This window comes from Phasianus colchicus, chromosome 2 (genome assembly GCF_987193195.1).
Source record: "Phasianus colchicus chromosome 2, bPhaCol1.hap1.1, whole genome shotgun sequence".
Classification (NCBI taxonomy): Eukaryota; Metazoa; Chordata; class Aves; order Galliformes; family Phasianidae; genus Phasianus; species Phasianus colchicus.
This window is the reverse complement of record NC_143437.1, coordinates 45,608,250-45,634,906: the sequence shown is the minus strand read 5'-3', so window position 1 is coordinate 45,634,906 and position 26,657 is coordinate 45,608,250. Positions and strand designations below refer to the sequence as shown.

At 41.0% G+C, this 26,657-nt stretch overlaps 1 protein-coding gene across 1 annotated transcript in view; it reads left to right on the top strand.

The window, feature by feature from the left end:
• FNDC1 (fibronectin type III domain containing 1) overlaps positions 1–26,657 on the top strand; it is a 63,263-nt gene that overhangs the window by 22,215 nt on the left and 14,391 nt on the right. Inside the window, exons 2-14 of the mRNA XM_090135549.1 lie at positions 2,756–2,959; positions 4,792–4,890; positions 6,028–6,142; positions 6,449–6,636; positions 6,920–7,027; positions 9,037–9,225; positions 10,640–12,433; positions 13,169–13,284; positions 15,109–15,220; positions 16,160–16,531; positions 20,991–21,059; positions 22,906–23,058; positions 25,769–25,999. Of these exons, the coding sequence (XP_089991675.1) occupies positions 2,756–2,959; positions 4,792–4,890; positions 6,028–6,142; positions 6,449–6,636; positions 6,920–7,027; positions 9,037–9,225; positions 10,640–12,433; positions 13,169–13,284; positions 15,109–15,220; positions 16,160–16,531; positions 20,991–21,059; positions 22,906–23,058; positions 25,769–25,999 (3,750 nt within the window). The remainder of the gene's footprint in view (positions 1–2,755; positions 2,960–4,791; positions 4,891–6,027; positions 6,143–6,448; positions 6,637–6,919; positions 7,028–9,036; positions 9,226–10,639; positions 12,434–13,168; positions 13,285–15,108; positions 15,221–16,159; positions 16,532–20,990; positions 21,060–22,905; positions 23,059–25,768; positions 26,000–26,657) is intronic.

Genomic DNA, 26,657 nt, shown 5'->3' with positions numbered 1-26,657 from the left:
ATGGGCTGCAGCAGCATGGACAAATTTCATTCTGCTTCTCTTTGTTCTTAATGAGAAAGAACTTCCTTGCTTAGCTGGACACATGCTTCACATAAAAATGCTGTTTTTGGTGGTTCTACATTTACCATCAGGACTATCTAAACCGTTCTTTGATAGCTCTGTCCTGGATGCTTTCCTGTTGGTCAAACTGTAATGAAAGAAGAATAATAAGAGTGAAGCTAACTAGCAAAATAGAAACAATGGGCAGTAAATGTGCTGTAATGAGGAAAGTAACTGAACCCTTAGGAAGCACTGGTTTTAAAACCTCAGCTGATCTCCTTCACTCAGCGCCAGTACCGGTAAAATTCTCTTTGCTTAAAGCCACATTTGTTTTAAATTGAATTCTTGCCATATGGCTTTCTGGCTAGGCTAGTTTATTTTGAATCCTTTGTCACTTACCGCTCTCTGTTTTAATTCCAGTTGGAAGCCATGGCTTTGACTGGTGAAGCAGAGCTGATGCACTGCAGTGTCACTCCCTGCTCTCCCCACCAGCAGGCTCTCAGTGCTCAGCAACGTTCAGGACTGCTGAGAAGAAAGCTGGGCTTTTATCACTGCTTTCTGGCCAGAGCTGGACAGCCACAACAGCTGTCCAATGGGACGCAGTTCATAGAATCATAGAATGGCTCATGTTGGAAGGGGCCTTAAAGATCATTGTGCTCCAACTGCCTGCTGTGGACAGGGCTGTGACCTACCAGATCAGGCTGTCCAGGGTCCTATCCAACATGGGCTTGAATATCTCCAAGGATGGGGCTTATGAGGGGTGCTGAGATGTGAGGAGGTTTTGGCTGCCAGCTGCACATGGGCTGCTGGTAGAGGCTGTGGAAGTGGGACTTGCCTGGTCTGGCCAAGAGGAAAGTGGGGGATATCCCTCAGCAGCCAGCTGCTGCTTGAACCAGGGTTACAAGAAAGCTGCTCTTTCGTGCTGTTAGGCTGCTGTGAGCTGCCACAAGTTGCAGTTTGGGTGGGACATTTGGGAAAACTTTCCCTCTAGGCAGCTGGTGCAGCACGGGAGCAGGCACACAGGGAGACTGTGTGAGCTCTGTCCATGGGGTTTTGAAGACTGAGCTGGCCTTGCACACTGTTGGAGGTGGTCTGGCTCTGTCAGGCAGGCACCTCTGTGGCTTCCTTCCAACTTGGATTTTGCTGTCTTTTGTTTCTCCGTGGTGATGCTGTGATTGAAAACTTCTGCCTGTATGATCAGTGAATGGTGAGCTTCCGAAATCTGTGCTCAGCAACTGCTCAGGAGAGCAAGAAGAATAAATTCTGTGGGAGCAGGTGTTCAACAGTATGTGTGACTGAACATTCCTTGAAAAGTGACTGGGGAGCCTCATGAAAGCAATTCTCTTTATTGTGCTGATTTAATTGGCTGATTAATCTGAGTTTATAGCTGCTTCATTTTGTTGGACTGGTGAGAAGCAGCCATCAGGGAGGCACAGTTAAGTCTGTGTGTTTAAAATGATGATCTTGTCTTTCTGTAGGTGAAATAAAAATTTCAGCAAAGTTTACTGTGCTGAGCTGCTGCCCAGTTTTCAGTGCAAAATAGTATAGTTCCCTGGGAGTGTGCTGTTTTCTGCATGTGTTATATGTCTGTTTAGCACTGAAATCTTGCATTTCTTAAAGATTTCAAACAGCTTTGAGAGTCACTATGGTCCTTTCCAAAGAATAAATTATTAGAATAAAAGTTTATTGGTAGACTGTGAGAAGGTGAAACTTTGTCAGCAGATCAGGACCTAATGAAAAGCTTGGTTATAGATGTGTCACTGAGCAGGAATGTTGCAAAGAATCTGCTTCTGGAGTATGTGGGGACATGGGGGCATTGATACACAGGTAACATAACTGAAAATAAGTAGGAGCTCCCAAGCTGATGCTGGAAAGAGGATTTCACTGCTGCTCTGGCAGGGGGTACTTCACTGCACTGATGTCTGGCCAGGTCTCTGCAGCTGGCTGCTGGTGCAGTCCCAGGCTCTTGTTCTGGCATTTCTGTAGTTACAGTAGCTGGCTTAGCCAATGGGTGAGAGGGTTTGAGTGCAAGCAAATTAGCTGTTTGAGGAATCCTTGCCTTATAGCTGCTTTTTAAAAGAGCACTGCTAACTTGCCAAATGGCTCACATGAAGTACCTGCTACAGTACTGAATGCTCAAGTGTCGCTTAGTGGGAGTTTGTGAAGTCAAGTGGAGGCATTTGTAGAACAGACCTGTTAAATGCGAGGCTGTCAGTGAGCAGAACCATTAGTGAAGGATTAAGGAGAAGAGAACCTGCTTTTAATGTAGATTGCTTTCTAAAAGTTTAAAAATAGTGAAATTGCTCTGTGCTTCATTTTACACTGACCTTTAGCACTTGCCAGAAAAGTAATGTTCTTGTGTGCCTGAACTATGGAAAGGGGATTTATAAAAAATGGGGAAAGATTAAACAGGAAAGCTGCAAGACAATCCTGGTTTCTGGCAGCAGTTCTTGTACTACAGTGTGTTTTCACTTTGGGTGTGCTGCACCACTCTGTCTGAAGTGCCAGAGAAAAGACATTGTGGAGTATCCTGCTAGGAAAGCTTCTTTCTGCATTTGGGTTTTAGAGCAAAATTAAAAAAACTATAAAATTATATTCTTTGTTCTGATGTTATTTCATACGTGTGCTTGCAACAGATATATGTGGGCTGCTATATATGTCATATGCTTTATAATAACTGTGGTGGGGTTTGTGTGTGTTTGCTTATTTTCTGAAGAGAAGGACATGCCAAGCAGACCCCTGAGAGCTCGTGCCCAGTCTCCAGATGGCAGGTTTTCTTTTCGGTGGAGGCCACCTTATGGAGCAGGCTTCAGGGGTCCACGCAGCAGATCGCAGATCCGTGGGTATGGAGAGAGCAGCCGAAGGATGAGCTATGCTCCGCTGCCGCAAGAACGGCAAAACCAGGAAGCAAGAAAACTTGGTAAGCCGGATTTTTATGATACCACCTGGGGGACAACTGCTGCCAGACTGCCATTGTCAGTGACCCCATCGATTCGTTCTGTGTCTTTGGTTTCTCTTGCCGTATCCGACAAGGCTGTTCTCCTGGCAAAAAGCAATCTTTGTCATTGCCTGTAGCTGCTACGTGGCCATAGATCATGTTATTGTAGCCATCAGAATTATTTCCTCTTATAAATGAAAATGTTTGCTGTAAGTGTGTTTGGTGTTACATGAAAATGTGATTACCAAACTGGAAAGCACAGTAAAATATATTAAAAAGAGACCATGTGTAAGTTACCTGTGTGAATAGCAGAGGGAGGGCGGAGAAGAAGAGGCATAGCTCAGTCTCCTCACATGTGGTGGGGCACCTCTCAAATCTGCTGTTTCTTCTCCTCTTCTTAGAAATTGTGCCCCTGCATTATTTCAGACCTGTGGATAAAAAACTAACTAAGGGTATCCATGTTTACCAGTAAAACTGTTTCACAGTACCCATACTGGAGTGTTAACCTCATGTGCCCATGTTCTCAGTAATTCCTTAGGGAGGTCCTGGCCACTATTGTTGTTTGTGTCAGGTTGGCATCTGCTGTGCTTCCTGTCCTGTCCTGCCATACTGTGATGATTTGCATTCCTTCATTAGATCACATGCTCTTGACCTAAAAGACTTCCAGCTAGCTGTAACAATGGGGTTTGCAGCAATTTTGTTTCTCTAAAAGCAGAGCATTTCTTTTTGTGTTGTGTCATTCTCCTCTTACCTGTCTTTGTCCTGTAAGCTCTCTGCCTTGAGTGGGCTCAAGGTCTGCACTCATGGCTCTCACTTTAACCCTCTTGGAAGTTTTAGCTGCTCTTTACTGCTTGGATGCATTTGCTTAAGGTTAAAATTCTTAATCTCTCCTGTATATTGGAAGCCTGTCCCACAGACAGTTTGGTCTTGGATTACAAGAATGGTGATGGTTCAAAAATCACGTATGACTGCCAGAATTCCAGGCGTTGTAATCTAAGTATCTACTTCCTCTTTTATTTTGTAGGCTTAGTACAAAAGAACATATTTATCTTGGTTTATTCAGGGAGAGAGAACTACTAGGTCACCTTTATCAGTTATTCCAGGGTTTCACAGCCTTCCCTAGCTGGGATCTCCTAATTATTCTCATCCCTTCTCTTCACTTTTCATCTTTCTGCCAAGCTCTGGAAAGAGACTCATTGTAGCTGGAAGTTCTTCCACATCTGTGCAAATGTTGTGTTGGCAATCCAGTTCTCTTCTGGTCCGAGTTTCTCTGTAGGGCTTGGCTGCTGTGTTTGCTGCTGCTGCTTCTGTTTCTTATGCTTTCATCCTTACTCTAAGTTTCTTCAGGCTGAGGTTGTCTCTAGGTGTTATGTATTTTGGGTTTTTGTTTTATCTTTTTTTTTTGGTCGAGATTTTAGAGGGAATTCGGTATCATAGTGCATCTTGATGAGAATTCTATGTAACATGGTTTTTCTTGTTTTCATTCTTTTATACTACTGTTTTTTCAAGGTGGAGGACAAATGTTTTTTAAATAATCAAATTATCAGGAGAGGAACTCAAAGCGAGAGTATAGAAATCTTGTAATGTGTTTTTTTCATGTTAATAATGTGCTTTCCTGCTTCTAGTACCAACTTTATTGTTCTTACCGTATGCATACCGAAACTTATGAAATAAATTATATGAATCCAAATAAATTACATATCCTTTTGTATCTTAAGAAAGAATAAAATGGATTTTTACCTGTAAAGATGTTTGTTGTTTTTTTTACAATTATAAAGTTTACAGAAAAGTCTGTTTTTGCCTCCCACATACAGCCTCTGAATCAGTTCATGTGGTTTCTTTGCCATCACGGAGTACCCAAGGACGCAGTCAACCTGTCTATAGGTCATCTTTAACTAAAAGAAAAGTCATAGGTATGTTTCTTTCATATCAACTGTCAATTCCTGGAGACATTTGAATGAAATGAGATAGCGTTGTGTTTCTTGACTGCAAATGCTAGAGATAGGTTTTTCTGTGTGGGTTAAAGTGCTTGGTGGTTGTCTTTGCTTGTGTCTCAAGCAGTATTAATAAAAAAACAGAATCCCATAATATGGTTGAGTTTTTGTTTTTTTCTTCTTTATTTTTTAATCTCCTCTGCTGTAGCTATTGGCAAACATTACGAACTGCAATAATCCCATGAGAAGACTTGATTAAATGGAAGCCAGCACCTCCACAACTAGATGCCTTCTTGTCACACCTCTGCCTTGTTTTCTGCAGAGTTGATTTCCAGTCAGCCCAGTCAGCAAAGTCATAGGAAAGTGTTCACTTTCCTTTGGAGGAAAAGTATCACATATACTGTAGATGGAATCAAAAAGGATGAGTGAATTTCTGAGTCATCTCCTTGCCTACGCCACCTTCTTGCTCCCTTGCATTATGATTAGAACAGTGTAGGGTGGATGGATTTGTTTCAAGTATTTCGATGATGATGGAAAATACCTCTGTCAGAACTGGGAGCTGTGTCTTATTAAAATCCCATCTTCTCTGTGGAGGTGTTGCCATCCATTTCTCATGCTTACTTTCTCCTTTCACATGCTCCCATTGCAAGCAAACACTTTCAGGAGAAAGGCAGAGATTTCCACTTCTGTGGCTTGTTTATGAGACACTGCCATCATGAGAAGTGGTGAAAAATATGTGTTCTTTGTGGGTAAGTCCTCTAAGCCACTTTTGAGTAGTAGATGAGAACTCTTTGCCGCTGTGCAGGAGAGTTTGTTTACACTGGAAAATCTTGTATTGTCTGAGAACCATTTGCATTAATAGCCCATTTGAAAGAAGTGTGCCTTGCAGCTGCTTGCTTGAGCAAAATATTAAAGGACTGCACAATATTTGAGTACTCAAGTCTTGTAAGCAAATGCACGTGCTTTTCTACAACTACTGTCTTTGCTATACATCCATGCTATCTGCCTATTATAGAATAAATTACTAGGGTCTTATTTTATTTATTTATTTATTTATTTAAAATGAGATCTCCACTATTCTTGTTATTGATGTGCCATTTTATTTTCTCATTTCAGAGGAGGAAGAGGTGGAGGTGGTGCAGGACATAACTGTTCGAGTGATGTCCTCTCAGTCTGTGCTTGTTGCTTGGACGGACCCACAGTATGAAAAGCAGAAGGTTGCAGCAAATCGGTAGTTATCTCATGTGTCCTTTTCTCAATGGATACTGGAGGTGAAATGCTGACAGTGCAGTACTGAATAGTTCTGCATTTATTTAATAACAGTTGGTAAGGGGAGCAGTTTCGCTGAGGGCACAGGAATTTGCATGCCCCTGTGACAGTGGCTGGTAAGGGGTGCTTCACCATCTGGAGACAAAAGTAAGTGCTGTGGAATGGGGACTAGGCAGCAACATGGGGCTGGGACCTCGGGGGCTGTTGCTTTCACTCTGCTGATGTGCTTTGTGTTTGAACTTTCGTTTTCTTGTGTGTCTAATCTCAGACAGTACAATGTTCGTTATCGGGAAAAGGGAGAATCAGCAAGGTGGGATTACAAGCAGGTGTCCAACCGGCGGGCGCTGGTGGAGGACTTGGCACCAGATACCATGTATGAGTTTGCTGTCCAAATCTTGGAGGGAGAAAAGGAAGGCAAATGGAGTGTGTCTGTTTTCCAGCGAACCCCAGAGGCGGGTATGTATGGAAAAGATCTAGCACCGCTGCAGTGAGATGAAAGTGGGAGAGGTGGTTTGGGTATATTAGAGGAACAGCACAGCAGTGTGGACTTGCCTCTTCCTTTGGATGCATCAGCCTGATGGAGATGTAATAGGGGCATGCATGGACCTGAGTTCTGTATGTACTTTGTCTTTGAAATGGCCATAGAGGCATTTCTGCCATGAGAAGAAGAAGCAAAAAGCATACACCGTGTAGGTCATGCTTTCTTAATTGCCTTTTCTATTGCTTGTCTGTTTCACAGCTCCTACAAGTGCACCTGAAAATTTAGATGTTTGGCCCTTGAAGGGTAAACCAACTTCTGTAGCAGCATCCTGGGATGCTCTCCCAGAGAGTGAAGGAAAAGTCAAAGGTAAGTCATCATCCTCAGTTTGTAACTCTGAACTGTATCTGGTCTTCTCAAAAGCGGATTGCCACTACACAGCAAGCTGAAACTTCTGATTGTGGTGGGACTTCTTTGGTTGTTAGTGGCTCACACCCAAGCAAGATTTCCTTGTTTCCAGTCCAGATTTTGTACTGCACTGCTGGGAAGCCATCACCTTGTTCCCAGGATATCAGAGAGCTTCCTGAGGTATCACACATGCATACTTACCTCTTCTTCCATCATTAAGCAGGTTGAAATGGAGCTCAGGAAGGATTTTTCCCAAAGGATTTGTAACAGTTAGGCAAAACAAACAAACAAACAAAAAAACTAAGGAAGCGTTGAGTGGCTGCCAAGAATGTGAGTGAGTTTGTACTGTGTTTTATTTCTAGATTATTGTGGAAGGAAAGCCTATGCTTTATAAAGCAAGTACAAATAGAGATTTCAACAGATTTCACACATAAGGCTTGTGCAGTGTAGCACTGTCATAGGTGAGTGGAAAGCTCATTTGTCAGTGGCCATTAACTTGCATGGCTGTTTAAAAAAAAAAAAAAAGCTTTCTTGGATTTTTTTCCCCTTTTTCCCTCCAAAAAGAAATAGGCCGGATTTTTGGCCTCTCTCATTCCCACTGATTGATGGGATTGTGTTCTCCAATTACACAGGTTTCTGGAAGTGCCTTATCAGCGCTGTAGCATCTCAGGGTTTAAAAAGTCCCAGTCCTGGAGGGAAGTGTGCTGTGTCCCTATAAAAGATCTGCTGTATGCATTCTTCATTCTTCCAGGCAATGCTGGAATTCTTTCCCCTTTGAACTCAGAAGGAGTTTTGCCAATTACTTCAATAGAACTGCAATTCTGTCTAAGAATTATTATTTTTAAAATAAGATCATGCAGTGACATTATCTGAAATTTAAAATCTGCTTGTAATTTTGAGCAGTTTGTAACCCTCTTCCATATTTGGCTGCTGATCTTTAGATGATTCAACTAGATGAACTATTTTAAAGGTACCTGTATACTGATGGGCTGAACACTTATATGCACTTAGTGTATCATTACATTTTGCTTGGCTATGAAGTATTACAAGAGAGGCCTTATATTTAAACTAAATAAACAGCATACATAATATTTACACTGGCTAAGTGAAACCACTGGATTAGCACTTCATAGTCATTTTGATAGTATATGGTGTAATCAGGGATTTTTGTCTTTCTGTCCTTTTGTTTTGCAGTCTTTCCCTTTCATGTGTTTCTACCACATATTAAAGAACTGCCCTCTGGTAGCCATTTGAAAGCTACCAGGAGTAACACCAGTTTTTCTGTAATTAAACATCTCCTCTGCATTCTAAAACAAACAAAAAAATCTAATTCAAAATTCATTATACCTTCTAATACCATGTGGTGTTTGTTTTGTCTAAGCAGCAAATGCGTTTCCATATTCATGACTTTTTTTTTGTTTTGATGACAAGTGCTTGGATTATTTCTTAATGCACTGAATACAATCTAATTTTTAGGAAAAAAAAAAAAATTCCATGTTCTAAGTAGTGTTAGAGTTTTAGAGTTTTTCACTCATTCATTTGGAATTTATTTTCAGAATCCTGTTTTGGCCTCTTATAGAGGCTTCAAAAGACAAGGAAATCTACATGTGGCTAAGCTCCTCTTCATGCTCACAGTTATCCCTTCCTACAGACAACTAGCAGGGTGCATGTGTACCACTGTAACCCTCATCTGAAAGACGAGAACAAGACAAATTTCTTAAATCATCTCAGTCATTAGATCATTGAAATGATTTGTTTTTATCTTTCGATAAAGATGAACAAATATTTATTTAACTTACCTATCTGTAGATATATCATGTCTTTGTACTCCAGCTGTTGACTCGACGTGCATTGCTAGTGTATTAATTTTAGTAATGCACGTTCTAATTCATCCTACCCATACAGTCTGTCCGCTGGAAACAGGACTGTTTTCAGTTTCCTCCTTCCAACCGTCTGCCAAATCATTTCAGAATACATTCTTTCATACGCCCCTGCTCTCAAGCCTTTTGGAGCAAAGTCCATCACCTACTCTGGAGCTACAACATCAGCCATAATAGATGGTCTGCAGGCTGGGGAGCGCTATATTTTCAAAATTCGTGCAGCAAACAGGAGGGGACCCGGTCCTCAGTCTAAAGCCTTCAGTGTCGCCATCCCAGCAGGTAAGCATCAAGCCAGTCACTAATTGCTTAGTCTGTCTATTCTTGCCTTGGTTCCAGTTACACTCATTCTCTGACTTTTCTTAACTTCTCCTGTGCTCCCTCTATCTAACCTGCGGGATTTTACTTCTTCAGCACTATTTCTGCTAGCTCTTTTCATCATTATATTGTCCAAAGAGATGCTTGTAGATAAGCAGATAAGCGTGTGCCCTTGTGGCCAAAAAGGCCAATGGCATTCTGGGGTGCATTAAAAAGAGCGTGGCCAGCAGGTCGAGGGAGGTGATCCTCCCCCTCTACTCTGCCCTGGTAAGGCCTCCTCTGGAGTACTGTGTCCAGTTCTGGGCTCCTCAGTACAAAAAAGACAGGGATCTCTTGGAAAGAGTCCAGCAGAGGGCCACAAAGATGGTGAAGGGCCTGGAGCATCTCCCCTATGAAGAAAGGCTAAGTGAACTGGGTCTGTTTAGCCTTGAGAAGAGAAGACGGAGAGGGGACCTGATCCAGGTCTATAAATATCTAAGGTGTGGGGGCAAAGTGGCGAGGCCAGACTGTTTTCATCAGTGTGTGGAGACAGGACAAGGAGAAACGGCCAGAAGCTGGAGCATAGGAAGTTCCGCACCAATGTGCGCAAGAACTTCTTTACGGTGAGGTGACGGAGCACTGGAACAGGCTGCCCAGGGAGGTTGTGGAGTCTCCTTCTCTGGAGATATTCAAGACCTGCCTGGACGCCTACCTGTGCGACCTGGTGTAGGGATCCTGCTTTGGCAGGGGGGTTGGACTCGATCTCTGGAGGTCCCTTCCAACCCCTACGATTCTGTGATTCTGTGATTCTGTATAATAGATAAGCTTATAAATGAGCATTCATTGCTCTACCACATGTAATATTATGAACGCTGTAATATTTTAAATAAAGGCACATCATACTCTATTTCCTGGTATGCTGCATGAATACATGTGCTTTTGTTATGCAAAGGCCAAATAAAACCATACTTGGTTCTCTGATTGCACTATTCCTGACAACTCCTGCTCTTTAAAGTCAGCTAAATTGGCCTACTTTCATACATCTCTGTGTTTGCCTCCTTGCCAAAGAGGTGCTGTTGTGGGGTTTTGCTGAATCCTAAATTAAAAATTTGTCCTGCCTCAGACAGAACAGTGCAGCATGCTGTCATAAAAGTGACTAAGTTCTGCTAAAGATCTGGTTCCGCTGACCGAATGTTGCAGTCCCCACTTATAGATATTTGATTTTAATTGCTTGAAGTTTTACTCAAGTTACCAAAAAATCCACATAAGTGTATTAGTACAGAAATAAATACTGTCTCATGTTCTCCTAAGTAGTCTTGTTCTTGCTACCTGACTGGTTTCTCTTCTTGTATTTTGTTCTGCTATTGTTATGAATAAACACTTTTTTTTTTTTTTCCAGCTCCTAAAGAGGATTCAGTTGCTCAGCAACAAACAAAGATTCAAGACAACTCAGGGGTTAAAAAACCTGTGAATGCTGGTTCATCTCCTTCTCAAAGTTCCTCTGTTTCTTCACAAGTGCAGATGTCACTTTCCTCTAAGCAGTCATCTGTTCATTCACCTGGTGTTGGTGATAAAAAGAGTCTTCTTTCTGAATATAAGAATAAAGTCTTGACTCGAGGAGTTCCAAGTAAATCTCAGTTACCCTCCAGAAAGACAGGAGAGCTGGAACTTGATCTCCAGTCAACTGAAGTGACAGAGGATCATAATTCATCTGAAGAAGCTCCAGTGACACTGCCAAAAGCCCAGGATCACAGGAAGAATGTTAGACCCCTGTCTTCTAGTCGGACAATCCACCCTGTTCTTGCCTCAGGGAGGACCCCTGTTCGAACCCACACATCAGAGGCATCACAGCAGACTAGTGCAGAGAAACGTGAGCCATCAGCGTTGTCACCATCCTCAGCACAACGCTCTTCTGCCTCATCTGTTCCTAAGTACTCAGATAACGAAACAAAACAACTGAGGCAAAGTAACACTAACGTGCCTTCTCCTAAAGCCTCTTCCCATTCTCCGCTTGCTAAAAATAATGATCTCTCTGGCAGTGTGGAAGAAAAGCCAAATCCCTTGCTGGTGAAAGTGCCTTCTAAAACTTCAGAGCCCGGACTCTGGGGTTTGCCATCAAATCGGCAGTCTGTTGTAACTCATGAGGTGGACCCAAGCCATCCAAGCGTATCTTTGCCTAAAAAGACGTTCTCTTCTCATCTTCCATCACAAAAGACCCAGAAGACCTCCCGCTCAGAACCTCTGCAGAAGGTACAAACCAGTCCTTCCTTACTGCATTCCAGGGGCAGGCGGCTGCCATCTCCTGTCTCATCCCAGAGTAATGAGGAATTGCAGGAAGATAATGACGAGGATGTAACAGAAGATGGTGACAGAGCCAGCAGACGCTCTGTGTTTCCTAAGGAAGTGTCCACTTCTAGGGGATTACCTACATCTTTCTCTCAGGGAAGCTCAAGTTTGTCTCTATCAAAGCAACAGCAGCCAGGTTCTCAGGTACCTTCCTACAAATCAAAGCCAGACTCTAGTTCTGCCAGCAGTAAAGCAAAAGACAATCAGTATAATTCAAAGTTGTCATCCACTTCTTCAAGACAAACTCGTCCCTCATTACCTAGTCAGTCAAGGGCTGCTACAAGAATAGTGTCCCATACAGAGAAAAAATATGACCTGTTACCATCTAAAATGTCCCAAACTGAACTTCCTCAAAAAGTTCCTTCCTCCTCCTCTTCTAAATCTCGTCAGTCAGTTTCTGATGAAGAGGATGATTATAACAGTGAGTATGATCAGAAAGAGATGGAAGAGAAACCTACATCTTTGGCAGCAAAGTGGTCCCCTTCTCTTTCTAGAGGTAATAAAAATACATATGACACTGCTAGCAATAAGAGGAAATCTATGGACACTCTTCTACCTCACAAACTAGGATCCGAAGAGGAAGAGAAGGAAGAAACTCCAACATTAAAAATATCTTCTCCTGAATCTCCAGGCAGCTCTGCTGTAGCATCACGAACTATTCATTCCTCTAACAAACATACCCCATCTAAACCAAGCTTCATCTGGCCACGTTATTCTCAATCTACCACGACACACACTGTTCCTCCAACTGTTTCCTCTTCCACTTTGTCCCCTCGCCAGCGACTACTGAACTCCAGGCTACGGAGCCCTTCCCAGCGGCAGTTTGTTAGACCTCCTTATAGGCAAGGTATCTTGTCTTTGTTCTATTAATGTTACTGAATTGAGATTTTCATAAGTTCAGCAATCCTGTGAAAAGTTCTCTATCAGAATGCAAACTCAGTTGTTTAGCATAACATTCTACTTTTTTATTTTGGGTTTTCTCAGGGAGCCCAGTTTTTGAGGACACTGTCTAATCCATGTGTGCCCTAGGCCTTTGGTCCTGAAGTCTGATCTGCACAGGCTTCCATCATCCATAGTGATTTCTGGGTCTTCAGTTTTGTGTAAGGATAGGTTAGGAAAATTGTTCTGTTTAATAAGATTTCTTCTCTCAACACACACCCCAGATGTTTACAAAGTTCAAAAGTATCTTGATGGCATTGTTTCCACCTCTGCTGCAATGCATGGCAGCCCAAGTGGGCTGCTGAACTGGGTCTTATATGGCTTCTCATATTCAGCAATGATATTACACATTGGTTCAGTTGCTTACTTTTTGAATATTGATTACAGATTTTGAGATGTATCATGAGAAAGTCCTGAATATCTGCATCTGTTAAAGAAAGCTAAGGGTTGCTAGTGGGAGTCATCTTTGAACCTTCGCCAGTAAAATACACAGAATTTGCATTTAACAGCACATTCTTAAGAGATTTTGCATTCCTTTGCATTTTAAACTGCATTTTAATGCATGTTTTAATGTTATAAACTACTATGCTTTGTAGTATGCACAATTTTCTTCTGAACAGTGTATTTCCTTCTCTTATTTCAGGTTACAATGGCCGACCTAACCTTACAACAAAGAATGGAAATGGAAAAATATTAACTGGTAATAATGGAAAACCAAGTGGACAGAGAGTAATCAATGGCCCACAAGGAACAAAGTGGGTAGGGTGACCTCTGCGAATTCCAGATGCTTTGGCCTTTTGTTTTACTTACTTTTTCTTTGAGAATAGAGGAGAAACAGTGCCCCTAGTCAAAGAAGCTGTAAAATTAGGTGATTTTTAATGATGTAATTCCACTGTTTCGTTTAAATCTAAATACTCCATTTCATTACTCAAACATTTCAAACGTTTGATTTAAAGCCTTGAATGCTTAACTGCATCAGTACTCCCACAGACTTAGCAAAACTTTTTTTGTCATGGTCAGTGGAACTTATGCTCCCCAGGATACTGCTGCACAGTGTGAATGGAAATTGTCCAGACCAGTTCCCATGAAAGATGGGCTCTGTGATGATGCTTCTTCCAGATGCATCTCCAGAGAGAGGTTCGTGAACAGGACTGTCAGCATGAGAAGTTGCTCCATAAATGGCATGGTGCTCTAAAAACAAATATGTCACAGTAGGTTTTATGGGGTGACAGGCCTCAAAGTGATACTTTTGAGTGTTTTGTGGTTCAGTCTAATTTCTAGTGATACTTTCAGATATTGGGCACCATTAATAGCAAATCCTACTAGGTGCCTAAATACTTGACTTTTAAAGTCCTTTTTTTAAAGACCAACCATTGCAGTGAAGAAAATAATGTTTCATGCATGCCTGTTCAAACACTGGGTAGGGTAAGGCTCTGACCAGCTTCAGTGATGTCAGTAGAGCTGCTCATATAGTAGAACACCACATGATACAAGTAAAAGAAGGGGCATAAAGCCAGTTATTTTATGGCCATTTCAGTCTTCTTGATTGCAATAGAGGAGCACAGAAAAGTGCATCAGGTAACTCACGTTCAAGGAAGGCATTTTGAAAAGCCAGACCAAGACTCTTCAGATAGACTTCAGAAAGTGGGCTAGAAAGGTCCCAGGAAGGGAAGCTGTGGGGCATCTTTCCCTGCTGCAGGAGAGGAAGGCATTTCTGCAAGTAGAACCTTCTAAACATCTTGTGAAGCAAGAGGACCTATGTCGTCATCTGTCATCATCTGGGGCCTGAAGGCCTCCAGAGACTGCCTGACCTCGGCAAATCTCATGATTTACTGTTCCTCCTGCTACAGTCTTTTCTGCAACACCAAATTCAAGTTTTTCTTGCCAACTTGAAAGTGCTGCTCTTTTCCTCTTCCCAGTTCTCATCAGCTAGCAGCTTTTGTATTTTTGTGCTCTGTGCCACAGTGTGTAGTAACCCAGGTTAAAACAGCACACAATTCAGCTGTTTTGGGTTGAAATAGCAATGAGGACTGGATTTTAATTCAAGTAACCTTTAAAATTCAGTCCAGGCTCTCAGACAGATTTGTTTTATGAGACAGAGGCTTTTCTTCAGTCTCCTACCTCAATTAAAATCTTAGTTACTTTGTTTTCACTGCTATTTCAATCTAAATTAACTAGTTTAATATTTCTCTTTTTCTTATTAGCAGACTACTTTTAAATACCGTTTTTAAAAGGAGTTGGGGTCATACTCAAATAAGTATTACATGAATCCACCTTAGGAGTAGTGTAGCCCAAAAAACTCAGTGCAGCAAGTCAAGGGAGTAGCTCCTGTACATGCCAGCACTATAGAGGCCAATATGAATATGGTTCTTATGCAACACTGAAGCCTTGCTCCTGGGGATTTGCCTTCTAGCAGTAATTTATCAGTGATTCCTATATTCACTTTTAAAAGTCTGTCTGGAGGTGTTGTACCTATTCTTCACCACACTTAACATCTGAATTTCCATAGGATTTCTGCTGCTGTGAAATTTCTTTTCATAATCTCTCATGTTAGCTAAATTTGAGTCTATCTATTGCTTTTAGATTGTAGATCTTGACCGAGGACTAGTGTTAAATGTTGAAGGAAAATACCTCCAAGATTCTCAAGGCAACCCACTTCGAGTGAAATTAGGAGGGGACGGGCGTACAATTGTTGGTAAGTTGCAGCTTCCATTTTACAGAAAAAAATCTAAAGTTTTTTTGTACATGGTACAAATCTTTGAGCTGTTTGGTGCTCCAAGCATTCCTAGGTCCTGCACAAGCCATTTAGAGTTACTATACTTCAGGTCACATCAGACAGTCAGCACATCGCAGGATCTGGGGATGCCTGCAAGGTTCTTGAGTATGGGGCAGAACGAATCACCCAAGTCTGTCTCACTTGTATCAGCATTAGAAGGGACTGCAGAACTGAGCCAGAATAGAGATTGATACTTGTTTATTTCTATACATAAAAATAATTATTCTTCTATTTGCACAGTGCCAGTCATAGATATGTGCTGCTTTTTTTTTGTTTGTTTTCTGAAACTGACTACAGATAGCAAAAAACCCTGTGTATGATTTGTGAAAACACTGCTGGCTGAATATCACTCCATCTGAATAGATCTCTTAAATGCAGATTTAGTGCCTGCAGTTATATGGTGATCGTGAATACTTGCAGTATCTGGGACTTGGCACAAAAGTTAATCTGCAGTGACAGCACTTCACTAGCTCATTCCACTCTTTCCTTGAGCATATTCGACAGGGAACAGAATATGGATTCATCCTACTTTTCATCTGTTAAAAAACTGATTTAGATTAAATGTGGACACAGTCTGCATACTGTGATTCTGAAAGGAAATCTCCCTCTACTCTTCCCAATAAACGTTCATCAGACAGCTGGTATCAGTGAACAGTATTGTGATCTACCTGAGATTCTTCTGAACTTTTTACTGATTTTCTTAGCCATGTGTCTTTTCTAGATAACAACATTCTTTTCTGCCACATTAATTACAGCAGTTTGTAATTGCTTTCAGCGTTCATGTGGTTATTAAGTACCATACTATAAGTCTGCAACAGATAATAACTGAGATATTTTGATTTTGTTCTTTTCTCCTAGATGAAAAGGGTGCTCCAATGGTGAGTCCTGATGGAATACCTTTGTTTGGACATGGCAGATTTAGTAAGCCTGTAGCAAGTGCACAAGATAAACCAATAATAAGCCTTGGAGGGAAACCTCTGATTGGTCTTGAAATGATTAAGAAAACAACCACTCCCTCAACTACAACTACAACAACACTCCCAACAACCACCACAACAACTACTACAACCACCACCACAACTACTACAACTACCACTCCTGAACCAACTACAACTGAACCTCCAACTGAGAAACCACCCCCGACCTGTCCTCCAGGCACCTATGCACAATATGATGATGAAGGCAACTTGCTGTTAGGGTTTGATGGCCTGCCAGAGTGCAATGCAGAAGGTAACTTCTTTTTTGCTGTTTGAACTTGTTCGGTCGTACTTTTTGTATACCACACTTGCATAAATGTAAAGCAGAAAAGAATCTGCCTCTGAAGATTTTGGTCCTGATGATAAAGTAAGGAGCTGAGATTAGAGCAGCTAGAGAAGGGTTTGCGTATTAAATGGTTTTCCACTAGAAAACGTCAGCTTGCCCCAAAGCTGAATTTATCATGGAAATATGTTGATTTCAGAAAAACACTCACCTTCTGTTGATTCCAGTCTTCTCACATATGTTCGGCACATATGAACAAACATAGGCAGCAGTTCTGTGGCTAAAGCAGCCACTTAGAATCAAGTCCTCATTCCAGGCCAGAGAAGGACCCAAAAGAGTCTCTACAACTTATCTGTTTTGCATTCGTTTCTCACAGTAAGTTCTGCAAAGTCTCTCTTTTGAGCTATAGTGGGATGAATGTTCAAAAAATGGGATTCTTGTTATCTCGACAGACCTCAGAGGTAGAGATTTTCAAGCAGAAATGCAGCACAGGTGGATGAACTTGGGGAAAGTCAACATTGGCTCTGCACAGATAATGCAAAGATTTGTACATTAATATATTTCTCTTCTAAGGATCAAAAATGGTGTTGGTAGATGACATTATTTCTCTCATGCAGTTATACAGGATTAGGATGTTGTGCAAATCAAAAATCCAAAATGAACAAATACAAATTTACTGGAGTTGTGGAATGTTGAGCCAGTTCTTACCAGGTTTTATCCTTTCGTCACCTGAATGTTGCATTGAAAATCAGTTAGCAACTTATTTTATGAAATTAGATCAAGGAGCACCATGGCAGTCCTTATTCTTTCCACTTATAGGTAGTCTCCAGCTCAGTCTACCCAGGGGCAGCAGAAGCATGGCTGTAACCTAAAGAAAGAGTTGGCAGTCAGACATCTGCCATCTGGAGTAGCTAGTTTCAGTGGGTAACTAAGCCCTTTTACCTTCCCTTATACACCTACATCTCTGAAGCCAAAGTAGATTTACTAGTAGGTCATGTAACCATGGCCTGAAAGTCTGAACTATCACATTGAAGAGTAAAGAAGATATGGAAAGATATGGCTTCAGCAAAAGTAGCGAGTGTAAAGACAGCAACTTTGGAAAGGATCTAAGAAGACAGAAAAATTCCTTACCAGTTACACTGGGTAAGTAATAAGTTAGAGACATTATTGCTTTGTGCAGATGGAATTACAATAATTTGTAGCATTAATGTTTATCTAATATTTAGCCCCATGGTTGTCTGTGTCATTAAATGTTTCTTTGAAGATTTTTGGTTTTCCTTTTGGTACTTTCACTGCTCTCTTACGTATTTACAAAAGTGTTACAAATATTGCTGTACATGGTCAGCCTGGTATTTTCTAAGTTGCCTGAATGGGACTATAATTTTTGGTTGTGTTAGCGTCCCTTCCTTTCTTAACACTTGTGCTATTTGATACATGAAGGACTCTTCTGAGGATATATATTATAAGAACAATAACATTTTGTGAAGCATAGCTAAATCTGAGCAGCTAAATCTGAGAACAGCTCCAGAAGCTGAACAATACAAATTATTTTTAGGAGAGGTGTGGGTTGTGGAGTTTTCTTGTGAATTTACAAACATATAAAAACATTCTGTTTGGCGTTTCTGTGATTCTGTGTATTTGGGGGCTTTTATTTTGCCTTCTACCAGGTAGCTTGATGATGCTTTGAACTTTGTTAGAGCCATGAATGAGAAAAAGTATTTTTGTACAGATTGTGTGTTCAGTGAGAATCACTCTCAAAGTCATTCCTAAACTGTCTGGCATTTCAACAGTAAGTCTGCAAATGGATTGAAGTGTACAAATACAAGATAATGTTGGGTTTTCACTCCTTACATAACTTGAGCAACCTAACAAGTATGAAAGTTTGTCTGAAGAGTGATTATTAGGATTTTCTAGCATCTTTTTTCTTTTTTCCCTTCATCCTGGTGGCCAGCAATTTATGAATGCAGCAAGACAACCTGCCTGTTCACAGAGGAGCCTCCTTGGAAAGAAAGCATGATGATAGTATTTACTTAATGATTGCTGTTTGTTTGTTTAACAAGTGCTGTATCTGTTTCAAGAGGGATAAACAACTACTACTGGAACTATCAAAACTTTTCATGCTGTTCTCCATTGACGGTTTCCAAATCATATTTCTACTTTGTCTTTCCTTTTAATCTGCATCTGGAATGCACTCCAGTTCATTTAATGAAATGCTTATTCTTCCAAAGCTTGTTATTTTGTTTCTAAGAGCTTTACTCCTAAACAGCCAGAGTCTGCAAGCGCCAAAAAACACCGCCACATGTTCTACTTAAGCTTTGGCAAATTCTCTTACTCTTTGGCAGAATTTTTGCTTAACCCAGCAGAATTTATTGTCAACTTTTCACTAGATTCAAAAGTCTTGAACTTTCAGAACGGGGGTTGACCACACTGGAGCAATTTGCCAGCGAAATTAGTTTTTTTGTGATCTCACATGGAATAAAAGTGGAACCTCAACCATTTGCTTTGTGTGATAAAATCAAGTGGTGGTTGAGCAGTCTGCTGTCTTCACAGATGGCAAAAGACCATGGCAAACAAGACTTAGCCTTACTTGGCACAGGTAGGGTTAAATTAAAAGATGCAGCTCAGGTGCTTGGAGCAAGCAGGAGAAATGCAGCTGGTATATGAGGAGAAAATAGTGACAGGTCTTTTGGGTACTACCCCATCCTCTCTGTTACACAGCTAATGCAACAAAACACAGAAAGTGAAGTAGAATAGGCTGCACAGGCACAAAAATAGAAAATAGAATTCACCATAAATAAATGCGTTGTATATGAATGAAAGCTGATTAGCTAGTAGGTGTGAATGAGTTGAAATCCACCATACAAAATACTTCAAATTTCTAGCTTATCTGAGCCTCCTGATAACTCCGATGGGATCAAAGAAGGTGATCTGCAGAATTCCACAGAAAATCTAGCCTGTCAAAGTGGCTTTCAAGTGGCTGATCTTCTGAAGAGTGTAGCCTAAACATTAGAAAATGTCAGAATTGCTATGGAAGTCTGGCAAGAATTAACCAATTTCCTATGTTTTTGTAGCTTATTTGGGAATTAAAATTACTGCTGTATTATTCATTTTAAAAAGAAACTTCATGTAGTAGAAAAAAATCCATCATTTTTTACAATAATTATTGGTTTTAAATTTTTAAAAATTTGTATTTAAAAAAATACAAAATGTATCATTCAAATTTGTAATTTATTTAATGTTTACAGTTGAAAAATTCCAATATTCATAGTGAAAATCACATTTCTTTCACATCAAGTGCTGTATGAACTTTCCTAATTTAGCATAGTTACCCTGAGGTCATTGCTGCCTGTCTCTTCTGTTTGCATGCTGCCCTCCCCTCAAACCCAATGTTTCATTGAAAACTTCTGATTTTACCTGCTGTGGATTTCGGCACCACACTTCTGATTTCTTTGCATTGCTTTTCATGGCTCATCTGAGCCTTGTGTACTCAGAATACTGTGGAGAAATTTCTCCAGGCATGCTGGGAAGCCTTCAGAATTCACAAGTTGAGCTACCTGGCTGATGGTGTATCAGGTGCTGGATACCTCATGTGCAGAGAGATTAAGATGATTTACATGAGTGAGAATTTAGGAAGCATTTGCATTAGCCTTTGGTTTGAATTGGAGGGTTTTGATGTGTACCTTGCAATCATCTCTACTTGCCATGCTTTTATCTGTATTATGGGGCAGTATTCTGTGAACAATTTCAATTCCTTTTGGATGAAACCAAGGCAGAAACAGTACTTCAGAATTACATGTATGTGCCCTAACATGTAATGGGCCTTTAGCCTACTGGATCAGACTAGAGGAAGTGCAGAGAAGATCTGGGTGCTGGACACTAGGAGACCCAGCACAAATTGCATCACTGCACAAATTCATGCCTTTTGGACTGCATTGGTATGGATGGTGTGGATTGCTTGATTTTTTTCATACCTTGTGAAAGATATTTGAATTGAAGTCTTTACTTCTTTGAATTGCTTTGAATTTTTCTTTTTTTTTATATATATGAATTTCTTATATTTGCAACTCTTGAAACTATAGAATATTTTTAAATCCTGACATGAGTGCTATGTGGCTGTAGATAGTCTGCCTTTGCTCCAAGAGCCCTGGGGCCCAGGGCAGAGCCTCTGGAAGGTGTATTGTTCTCAGTTTTCAGTAGCAGCTCTCAAACCATTTTCTTCCAGCAGAACTCAAGGCTGTTGCAGTTAGCTACTATCTGTTATTCTAAATATGCAGAGTGAACTGTTGCTGTGCTCTCTGGCAAACTTGGTGATTGTCTTGTTTCTTTATAAATCAACTAGATAAACTTTTTTATTTTAAACTTTATTTTAATAGGAGGGTGAGGATGAGACCATTGAATTTTACAACTTTTTCTTTTCTTTTTCCTGCAGTAGATACATTCTCAGGACTGGATTCAGAAGTGACAGCAACTCCAGAGGCATATGTGATATACGATGATGGTACAGTTTAAATATATCTATTGCAAATGACACATTTTGGGTTGCTGGCTTTTTCCCTCTTCTTTCTTTGAAATTGAGTTTGCATGGCAGATTGATGCACATGCACAGCAGCTTAAGCAAGCAATGGTGAGCTGGAAAAACCTTCTGTAGTTCTGCATCATACATGAAAGACAGTGGTGCAAATGCAACTGTTAATGGACATGAGGGTCCCCTTCTGTCAGTCCTGCCATCTAACAGGAGCCTATTCTGGAAATAAATTACATTCAGAGCTGGTTCATACACTCACTGCTAGACATTCTCTGGTACAACATCTAGTCCAAGATCACTGAAGTATTTTAAAATAGAAAATCGAAACACTGAGTCCTGGAAACACATGTTTTTAGCACTAGAGTCCCAATGAATTATGATTCCAGCATTATGAATATTTTCTTGTCTTTTTTGATGTGCAGTCTGCATTTAAACTATAAAGTGTTTTCACACTGAATGAGATCACCTAGGTATAAAATAATTAGTCTGCTGAATCCTTGTAGAATTTAAATTAAAGAGATTTGCAAACAGATAAAGGAAGAGGGAAACATTTTTGCAGTTATGTTCATGCTATCTTGGTGGTATAAGTCAGGACACATGAAGCTTAAGAGGAAACTTCAAGTCTTAGCATTTAATTATCGATGTCCAGAAGGAAGGGAAATAATAAATTACTGGGACTAATATTCATTGTACACCACTGCTGGTTTCTGATGTTCTGCTTCTTTTTCTCATATTCCAGCTTCTACATCCATATAGCTTTTAGTATCAGTAGTATAATTTGCAGCTCTAGAATAAAAAAGTTTTTCTTTTGATGGATGTGCTCCTGGAAATTTAAGTCAAACCAACCAGTCAAAAAAATCTCTGAAAAAGAGAGTGCTGCAGCTGAGAGAAAAAATGCTGAGAGTTTTGTACTTTTATTCCAGAAGCTTCATACTGAGGCTGACATTTAGAATTTAAGGAGAAAATGAATTGAAAACTGCACAAGTTCTATGGCCTGTGTTCCTTACATCCCCACATCCTCAGGATGCAGGTCTTCTGCTAGGGCTCCCTGTAGGGGCAGGTCACCTACAGGAGACTGCAGCAACGTTAGGAAAAAGAAATCCAAATGATCAGATGAGTTTTCATAGCCCACACAGGGACATGGCAGGGATGTCAAATGCTTTTTTCCCTTCAACTTCTGTGTCAGTCTTGTAGTGTGATGGCTTTTCAAAGAGCACTGGATTTAATGGTACTGAATATCAAGTACAGCTGAATATCAGGAGGTTCATGTGTGCCAATTTGCTTGCCCTTAATGGGACTGCAAATAGCAAGTACAAGACACCATGTCTATAAGTTACTGGAGGGTTTAAAAGCAGTAGGAAACAGTTCTAAGATTTTAGATCAGTAACATGGAGGTTGCTTAAAAAGCTGTGGCTATGGATTCAATTACTGTGCTGTCTTCTTTTAGGGGTGGTAAGGGGAGATGGCAGATAAAGCACATTCAGAATATAGATTATATTAAAATATAGAATATACATTTGTTTACTGTCACCCTTTTTACTTGTGTGAATGAGGTCCTAGTCAGCAATGGCATTAGTTTTCTAAGGCTTTGTGCTTGCTGTTCATCAGTTTAGTGGAAACACTTGTGACGCTGAAGTGTGATTAACTGTGACTTAGAGGCCCATAAGAAGATGCAGTAGCTGTAGTAGGATACACAGAACTTCTTTGGGATTGTGGCTGGTCACGTAAATGTTTTCCTTCTCATATCTAAGCCAAAACATTGTGAAATGTTGTGAATGTGAAAACAGGCTGACATTTTCATTCTGTGTTTCCTTTGAAGATTATGAGTTTTTCGAGAGCACTTTGCTACCGACCACCACTACTGTCGCTACCACTACAACAACAGAATCAGAAATTGTCTATCCAGAGACTAGTGTTGTTGGTACTGGCCCTGTATCAGAATATGACATTGCTGGGAAGAAACGATTCACGGGTAAGGATATACTTTGTATTAAGTAGCTTGCTGCTAGTACTGCAAGTAATTCTTGTTCTAGGAAGATCAGCCATTAAGCCGAGGCTATTTCATGAATATGAGCAACAGACTAGTGTGGGGTCCTTGTAACGACTGGCACCAGGGAAACCTAAACAACAGTACTTTGCTCATTGCTTTGGTGTTTGCATGTTTGCATGTGGACTCACACCAATACTGCTGAAGCAGCGCAAGTCTTTCTCTACTCTTGTAATGTAAGTACTCTGCTTTATATTCTGCATCATGTTCAGTTTACTTGAAGTCAGTGAGAAAGTGAGAGTATCTGCTTTGGTGCTCCAATAAGCTCAGCTGCATCACTTTAAATTCACACCAGTAGTTCATGCAGTACAAGTCTCCACATAGATGTGAGTCATCCTCTGGAGGACCTAGTTCTTTTCACTGCCCCATGTAACACCTGTGATTTCACCATGTATGTCAAAGGTGTGTTTCATTTAGGACATATGGGAAAGTCAGTAAGTGAATGACATTTGAATATGAACTTCCCAAAAAGTAAAGCCTGCAGACGTAAATTTGCCTTTGCTATTTCTTTGCTCTGCAGAAGGAACATAGGGAATGAACCCACAGTATGCTGGCAGGAGGACTGAGCATTGCTCCAGCATATGTGAGCCATTCAAGTGTGTAGATAAACATTGCTGCTCTCATCTCAGAGCTGCCCTGCTTCTTGAGAAGCAGCTTGATATTTTCTGTGAGAGAAGCAGCTTGAGATCAGACTGGAGGGATTTTGAGGTGCTAGGGCATTGTATTCCAGCCTCCAGCCAAGGCTTCTTGACCCCTAGCACTCTTTTGCAAATGTCTGGACTTTTAACTGAGGTCTGGTCATGTGTTAGCTTGCCTGGTGTTTCAGATGTGAGTTCAGGAGATGGAGAGTCATCTTTGAATCATGTCTTGCTTTCCATTCCAACATCTGCAGGCTTCACGTGGCTTATAGTGGAGCTCTGCTGCTGGAGTGAAATATTTGTTTTTGTATTTGCCAAGACTTTTTCCAGTGCATCCTCAGTTTTGCTGTCCAAACAATTTCATGATGTTTCTGTTCAGCTCTCTCACTGACAATGCTTCTTGATTCATTTAACTAGAGGGGCTAAAATTAGCTTCATTGCAAGATCTGGAAAAAATTCCTAAGAGCATGAAATCCAATAAGGTAAACCAAGAAACGTTAGTTTATGAGCATTTAAAGGCACTAGGGAAAAAATACTACCATTTCAATGGTTTTTTTTATTGCAACTGAATAAACATTTCCAAAAGCAAGTGTTATAGTCCTTATTTTGAATGTTATGGTGACATTTAAATAAGTAACAAGATAGTCGAAACTATTTACTGAGCCAAAGTGAAATTCCAGTCAATATAAGTATTCTAAAATTAGGGATTATAGGTTGTGCTCCTGGAAGATGGAGACTCTGACTCCCAATCCTTTAATACCCAGGGGACCACTCTGTTAATTGCTTTAAGTGTTCAGACTTCACTTTGGAATTATTCTTCTTGCTCATCCTGTTGTTTCAGCTTAGTTTCAGAATGTTTGTATAGGACCTGGTGAAGTCTTAGATATTGATCAAAGGCCCTGGCAGGGTCTGTTCCCATGTGTAAAATGCCAAGAATCTGTGTGATGTTTCCATCCAGCATCCCAGAACAGCTGTAGGTAGCGTGCAGAGATTCTTGCAGCTAGACTGCTCTCCTCTGCCTCTTGCAGTAAAAATGGACCTCCTCTCTTTAGGTGATTAGGTGCAGTCGTGAGTGTGGGGTTACCCTGAATGTTGGCATCCCACTTTCCCCTGCTTATGAATCAAATTGAGCAGGAGCCATGCTTTGTTGCTGGAGAGGTTTCTGATTACAAAGACCAGTAAATGGTTTCTTGCATATCTCCCTGGTGCAGATGACTTCTGTATGGAGAGAGATAAACATGCACGAGAAGATTCCTGGCTGCCAGACAAGGGCAAGGCTATAATCTAAAGCTGTTGGGATTTGTACACTGCTTGCTTACTTGGAGGCCACCAAAATCTTAGCTTTCCTTTCCAAATTCCTTTGGTAAAGTGCAAGAGTCTGGTCTGGGGGGTGTAAGCTAAGGAAAGGCTAAAGAGGCCACAAGCAGCACTAATCATTTTTCTACCGTGATATATATTTATGTTGTTCCTTTATGTTAGGTTTATTGCCATAGCTCAAGGAAGTCTTGGCTGAGACCAGTTCAGGAACTGTCACCTTAAAGTACAAAGAAATGTGTAGAGGTTGGACAGACAGAGTTGCCCAAGTCAAACTGGCTAGGTAGGGTAAGCAGAAAAGCAGGAAGCCACTAGGGCCATGAAAGTGGTGATGAAAGGTTTGGAGCATCAGACGTGTGAGGAGAAGGTAAGAGAGCAGGGGCTCTTCAATGTGAAGAAGAGAAAACAGTGTGGAACCTTGCCAGTGTGCATAAATAGCTGATGGGGACTGTAAAGATGAGAGAGCCAGGCTCTACTCATTTGGTGCCCACTGAAAAGAGAAAGCAATGGGCACAAACTGAAACGCAGGAAATCCTGGTGTGATCCCAAGCTGGCCTAGGGCACAGAGGTCCCTGTCTATTAGTCAGAAGTGTAGGAATCACACAGGGTATTGTCAGCCTGCGTGTTACTCTCTGAAATCTATGAAGTGCTAACTAAATGCCACCCCTCCCTGTCTCTTCCAGCACCTTACGTGACCTATCTAAATAAAGATCCAGCAGCCCCCTGCTCCTTGACAGAGGCCCTGGAGCACTTCCAAGTGGAAAGCCTTGATGAGATCATCCCTAATGACCTTAAAGAGAAAGACACACATCCCCTCAAAGCCCCTCACAACATCACTGTTGTGGCAGTAGAAGGCTGTCACTCCTTTGTCATCGTGGACTGGGCCAAGCCTGCTCGAGGAGACATGGTAACAGGTACTGTAGAGCTGGTGTCCCCAGCACATGAGTAGGCTGGGCTGTTCTGCTGAGGGGGGAAGATTTTGCTGAATGACCATTTTTATCAAATTGAGCCAACTGCTCATTAAATTCTCTCTGTATTAACGGTTCTCTGAGGGAGGTGAGCTGCTTTCTTAGCGGTGAGAAAGGTCCTTTTGTCATCCTTCAGTGCCAGAGTTATCCATTTGTGCTAGTCCAGATATTTCAGATTTTGGCTCTGCTTCTGTGGCAGCAATTCTGAAGGCATCGCTTCTCACCAGTGCAGTGCCTGTGATAGCACTTAGTTTGACTACTACTTCTGCTCCTGGGTAGCACTCTCAGCACCACTGCAAGCACTTCCCAAATTTGCCTTTGGAGCATCTTTCACATTTGCATTCAGCCTCCTCTGAGTTAAGGCAACCTCAGACCTTTTGAGAGCCACATAAAAGTACAAACTGACTTCAAAAATGAATCTCAAAACTTGTTAGAAAACACTGAAATAAATAAATTACTGAAATACTTTTAGAAGAAAATCAAAGCCTATTTGCCATTGGACCTAGAATATCTGAAGTAAATCATGGAAAAGGCCTTTGCTTTGGTGCTGCCACCTCTGTGGATGGCAGCAGTGGCAAGGAGATGGGAACTAGCAGAGCCAAAG